General features: G+C 48.2%; 2 protein-coding genes across 2 annotated transcripts; both read left to right on the plus strand.

Moving 5' to 3' along the window:
• Positions 1-629: 629 nt before the first annotated feature.
• On the plus strand, positions 630-2,230 carry LOC128782080 (uncharacterized). Its single transcript, XM_053932214.1, has 2 exons — positions 630-987; positions 1,180-2,230. Exons 1-2 carry the CDS (start codon positions 758-760, stop codon positions 2,024-2,026), a joined length of 1,077 nt encoding a protein of 358 aa, XP_053788189.1. The 5' UTR covers positions 630-757; the 3' UTR covers positions 2,027-2,230.
• Positions 2,231-2,448: 218 nt separating this feature from the next.
• Positions 2,449-4,313, plus strand: LOC128782066 (E3 ubiquitin-protein ligase Topors-like). The gene is made up of 2 exons (XM_053932190.1): positions 2,449-2,831; positions 3,462-4,313. The coding sequence occupies exons 1-2, from the start codon at positions 2,610-2,612 to the stop codon at positions 4,158-4,160; spliced, it is 921 nt and encodes a 306-aa protein (XP_053788165.1). The 5' UTR covers positions 2,449-2,609; the 3' UTR covers positions 4,161-4,313.
• Positions 4,314-5,624: the final 1,311 nt, after the last annotated feature.

The following is a 5,624-nucleotide window of genomic DNA, read 5'->3' on the forward strand; positions in this document are numbered from 1 at the left end:
AATCCTGGGCAACAAGCAGACAATCTCGGAGGAGGTCCCACAGAATCTGGCGACAAACACAGAGAGAAGAGCAAAGGAGGAGGGATCACAATGAGGGACAACCTGCAAGGCCTGAACAGGATGTCCCTGACTCTTCAGGGAGGAGTGAGCACCATCAGCCAGCATGACCAGTTTCCTCTAGGGAACCCCAGGCAACAAGGAGTCAATCCAACCAATCGTGACGGATATCCCACAGTCCTGAGTACCACAGGGAAAGGTAGCACACCCTACCAAGAAGGGTACTACTGTTACTTGTATCACAAATTGTACCACTTTACACCAAAACTGGTCCTACTAACAATTCCTAAAATAAAGTCAATTCCAACCATCAAGCCTGGAGCATAGAATCTCTTCTCCATCAAAAAACACATCAAAAAATCTAGAGACCTATGTAAGGGTGACCAAGGTTAAGAGGACAACAAGCTAGTAGGTAGAAGCTAGAAAAACACCTTAAGATGGTTTATTCCTAAACCAGAACGTAATGCTGGGTATGAATGGTAAAACCTGTGATTTTATATAAAAAATAAAGAAAGGGGAAACTCCTTGATAGCTAGGCAGCCTAGTGAGACAAGCTATCTGGGAAGCTTTTGTTCCCTGAGGCCAGAGCTTGTGTCTTCTGTGTGTAGTTCCAGAAAGCCCTGTGGTGTCATCAGAGAGTCATTGTGACATGTGTGACATCAACCCCTTTTGAGTTGTGCGGCAGCCCTGAAGAGCCAGAATGCCTGCCCTCCTCCAAAGAGGACAGACACTGGCAGGTGAGGGGAACGATGGACCCCCATCCTGTTGGCTGCCTTCTGAGAGCATAGAGAGGATTTCCTGTGCAGTAATAGCAGCAGGACCTGGGGAGCTGGTCCCAGTCTGCCACATTCCCAGGCTTCAGCTGCTGCTGCTGAGAGGCCAAAAACTGCTTTTACACCTTCACAATTCCTGCATGCACATGTACGAGAGGTCAGTCACTGCCCTGCCCTGAGAGCTGTCACATGCAGAGACACCTCTGGTGTCACTTGTCTGCCCCAGGATAGTCCCTAGCCCTTGTGGCAGCTCAAGCACCGCCTCGAGGTAGAAGGGGCAGCTCTTCAGTGCTTGATGCAGACAGCTTGGCTGTTGTCTGAAGACTGCATCTCTGGATTGTGTCTCCAGGGCAGGCCAGGAGCCTTGTGTCTCTGGTTTGAAGTGCCAGATGGCGTTGGAGGAGAGTTTCTCAGAAAGTGACTCCTCTTCCTCTACTACCAGCAACAACCAGGTGGTCCTGGCTATCCCTCAAAGACCTTTTAACTGCCCAATCTGCCTGGACAGCATTGAGGAGGAAACCTCCGTGAGCTGGTGTAGACATGCTTTCTGCTTTTCTTGCATACTGGAATGGTCCCGCATCAGACGTATTTGCCCGGTGTGTCAGGAGCCTTTCCGATACCTCTTCCACAAGGTGGGAGACAATAACTATGAGGTGTACTATACCAGCTCCATCAGACATAATCCAGGAAGGAGAGATCGTCACCACTCTGCAGATAGGAGGCGGCATCATTCCGCAGGCCACGGGCACCGCCGATCTTCCAGCAGAGAGCACGGCAATAGCCGTGCCAGAGACTGGGAAAGGGACCGAAGCAGATCCCAGAGGCAGAGCCACGATGGCCATAGCAGGGGTCAGCAGGCCCGGAGTTTTGACCCCTCAAGCAGCAGGAGACGGCCGCACAGCAGGGCTCGGGACATGGCTTCTGAAACGTCTCGTGGTTGGAACCAAGTTGCAAGGCATGAACGGGATGTCCCAGTCCCCCTTGGGAGGAGTGAGCACCGTCAGCGGGTACCATGGGATTCCTCCAGGGAATCCTGGGCAACAAGCAGACAATCTCGGAGGAGGTCCCACAGAATCTGGCGACAAACACAGAGAGAAGAGCAAAGGAGGAGGGATCACAATGAGGGACAACCTGCAAGGCCTGAACAGGATGTCCCTGACTCTTCAGGGAGGAGTGAGCACCATCAGCCAGCATGACCAGTTTCCTCTAGGGAACCCCAGGCAACAAGGAGTCAATCCAACCAATCGTGACGGATATCCCACAGTCCTGAGTACCACAGGGAAAGGTAGCACACCCTACCAAGAAGGGTACTACTGTTACTTGTATCACAAATTGTACCACTTTACACCAAAACTGGTCCTACTAACAATTCCTAAAATAAAGTCAATTCCAACCATCAAGCCTGGAGCATAGAATCTCTTCTCCATCAAAAAACACATCAAAAAATCTAGAGACCTATGTAAGGGTGACCAAGGTTAAGAGGACAACAAGCTAGTAGGTAGAAGCTAGAAAAACACCTTAAGATGGTTTATTCCTAAACCAGAACGTAATGCTGGGTATGAATGGTAAAACCTGTGATTTTATATAAAAAATAAAGAAAGGGGAAACTCACTAGGCAGCCTAGTGAGACAAGCTATCTGGGAAGCTTTTGTTCCCTGAGGCCAGAGCTTGTGTCTTCTGTGTGTAGTTCCAGAAAGCCCTGTGGTGTCATCAGAGAGTCATTGTGACATGTGTGACATCAACCCCTTTTGAGTTGTGCGGCAGCCCTGAAGAGCCAGAATGCCTGCCCTCCTCCAAAGAGGACAGACACTGGCAGGTGAGGGGAACGATGGACCCCCATCCTGTTGGCTGCCTTCTGAGAGCATAGAGAGGATTTCCTGTGCAGTAATAGCAGCAGGACCTGGTCCCAGTCTGCCACATTCCCAGGCTTCAGCTGCTGCTGCTGAGAGGCCAAAAACTGCTTTTACACCTTCACAATTCCTGCGTGCACATGTACGAGAGGTCAGTCACTGCCCTGCCCTGAGAGCTGTCACATGCAGAGACACCTCTGGTGTCACTTGTCTGCCCCAGGATAGTCCCTAGCCCTTGTGGCAGCTCAAGCACCGCCTCGAGGTAGAAGGGGCAGCTCTTCAGTGCTTGATGCAGACAGCTTGGCTGTTGTCTGAAGACTGCATCTCTGGATTGTGTCTCCAGGGCAGGCCAGGAGTGTGCCAAGCACATTTCTCTCTCTCTGAATTTTTCATAAAGGTACACAGAGAGAAATGAAAGAGAAAACAATTTCTATTTCTGCTCCTTGTTTTTCTCTTGTGGAATATGTTTGGAGAATTGTTTACCTAGAGTGATTGCTTGGTTGGATCATGGTGGATTGTTTGGGCCTGATGGCCAATTGGATCCACCTGTGTCTGGACTCTGGCGAACAGGGGCACAAGTTGTTAGTAGTTAGATACGTTACTTAGAGAAAGCAGCATGTAGTTTTTAGTATCCACTTATATATAGTATATTAATGTATTAAAGCATAATTATAATAAAGAAATCATTCAACCTTCTGAACAAAGTCAGACATCATCATTCTTCCCATTGGGTTCACCAACGTCTACAACACCAGGAGCCTTGTGTCTCTTTGGTTTGCAGTGTCAGATGGCGTTGCAGAAGGGCTTGGCAGAAGGTGGCACCTCTTCCTCTACTGCCAGTGACAACCAAGTGCTCCTGGCTGAGCCTCCACATAAGTCAGAGGACCAAATGTGCCCAATCTGCTTGGACATCATCAACAACCAAGTCTCAGTGAGCTGGTGCAACCATGCTTTCTGCTTTCCTTGCATACTGGAGTGGTCACGCAATAGACCTGTTTGTCCAATCTGCCGGGAGCCTTTCCAATACCTCCTCCGCAAAGTGGGAGACAATAACTATGAGGTGTACTCTATAGGACACTACACCAGCTCCATCAGACATAATCCTGGAAGAAGAGATCGTCGCCACTCTGCAGATGGGAGGCGGCATCATTCCACAGGCCACGGGCACCGCCGATCTTCCAGCAGAGAGCACGGCAATAGCCGTGCCAGAGACTGGGAAAGGGACCGAAGCAGATCCCGGAGGCAGAGCCACGATGGCCATAGCAGGGGTCAGCAGGCCCGGAGTTTTGACCCCTCAAGCAGCAGGAGACGGCCGCACAGCAGGGCTCGGGACACGGCTTCTGAAACATCTCGTGGTTGGAACCAAGTTGCAAGGCATGAACGGGATGTCCTAGTCCCCTTGGGGTGGAGTGAGCACCATCAGCGGGCACCATGGGATCCCTCCAGGGAATTCTGGGCAACAAGCAGACGATTTCATTGATTCCAGTGGACATCCCACACCTCTGAGTGATTCAGGGACAGGTAGCACACCCTACTGAGAAAGGTACTACTGTATGTCCTGCTACTAGTGTCACAAATTATACTACTTTATACCAAAAATGATCCTACTAACAATTCCAAAAATAAAGTTAATTCCTACCATCAAATTTGGGCTCAGGCATCTAATGTCTGTTACAAAATGTACTGGAAAATCTAAAGAGACCCTTGCAATGATGCTGAGGGTAATAAGGGTAACAGGCTAGAAGCTTGCCTGCTGCTTTTCTCATCCTTTTTTGTGTTACACTTATCTATAAGAGCTTATACTGAGTATTTCCTACGGCTGTGCCATTTCTCATTATATTGCATTTCCATACTATGACTGGCTGAAAATAAAACGAAAGAAAATCCTTTCTGCCCTGGTGCCAACAATGCCAATGTCTTATTGGAAAGCATCTTGTCCTTTCACAGCACCCATTTTTTACACTTTACCCCAAATATCACCCAGAATATCTTCTCATCAGTTTTCTCACAAGGTGGCAGTGAAAAGTGAAATTGGTTTACATGCTTGGTATGCTCTGTGTAGAGCCTCACCTTTAATGCTCCTAATGGCAGTACAGGCTACAGACTCCAACTGACATCCAAAGACTACCAAAATCACTGAAAAACAATAGTGTACCCAGAATGCTCTTACTTTCAAGTAAGACAGAGGTGATCCAAAAAATTAAGTACTAGGCCAAGACAAACTGTATTCAATTTTTTTATTGAACTACAGTTTTATTCTACTCTGTACACTCTGTTACTAGGACTGCCACAGTGCAGAAGAGTTTGGAATTCAGATCAGGACCAAGCTGCCTACTTGCTCACTCACAGCACTGACTCTTCCAGTCACTCCATCATAGAAGGTCACCAGAGAGGTCAGGCATGATTTGCCCTTTGAAAGGCCGTGCTGTTTTGTCTCAGATCACCTCCTTGATCACCTGTCTTGTATGTGATTTAACAGTGCTTCCATGAGGATCTGCAACATTAAATTCCCAGGCACAGAGGTCAGGCTAAGAGGTTTGTAATTCCCCACACCTTCCTTACTTCACTTCTTAAAAATGGAGCAATGTTTCCCTTTTTCTAGTCACCAGGTGCTTGGCCTTGCTGCCATCACTTTTCAAATATGATGGCAAATGTTTGCCAACAGCAGCAATCAGTTCCCCTCAGGAACTGGATTTCCCTGGAACGCATGTCGTCAGATTCCATAGACTTGCGCTTGTTTAGTTTTATCAAGTGGTCCAGAACCTGCTCTCTGCTCACAGATTCAGTCTTCCAGCTCCTATCTAAAGTTCAAGAACCTGAGAGATGGGTAAGCTGACTGCAAGCCAATGAAGACTGAGGGGAGGAACTCATTGAGTAATTCAGCTTTCTGTTTCTGTTGTTACCAGTTCTCCATTCTCACTTATAAGGGACCATTACTTCTTTG

This window comes from Vidua chalybeata, chromosome Z (assembly GCF_026979565.1).
Source record: "Vidua chalybeata isolate OUT-0048 chromosome Z, bVidCha1 merged haplotype, whole genome shotgun sequence".
Taxonomy (NCBI): domain Eukaryota; kingdom Metazoa; phylum Chordata; class Aves; order Passeriformes; family Viduidae; genus Vidua; species Vidua chalybeata.

Excerpts from the sequence above, each read along its gene's own strand:
- LOC128782080 (XM_053932214.1), top strand. The coding sequence starts at position 758 with ATGCCTGCCCTCCTCCAAAGAGGACAGACACTGGCAGGTGAGGGGAAC. Across the intron at positions 988-1,179 it reads TGCATGCACATGTACGAGAG|GGCAGGCCAGGAGCCTTGTG; the intron begins GTCAGTCACTGC and ends TTGTGTCTCCAG.
- LOC128782066 (XM_053932190.1), top strand. The coding sequence starts at position 2,610 with ATGCCTGCCCTCCTCCAAAGAGGACAGACACTGGCAGGTGAGGGGAAC. Across the intron at positions 2,832-3,461 it reads TGCGTGCACATGTACGAGAG|TGTCAGATGGCGTTGCAGAA; the intron begins GTCAGTCACTGC and ends TTTGGTTTGCAG.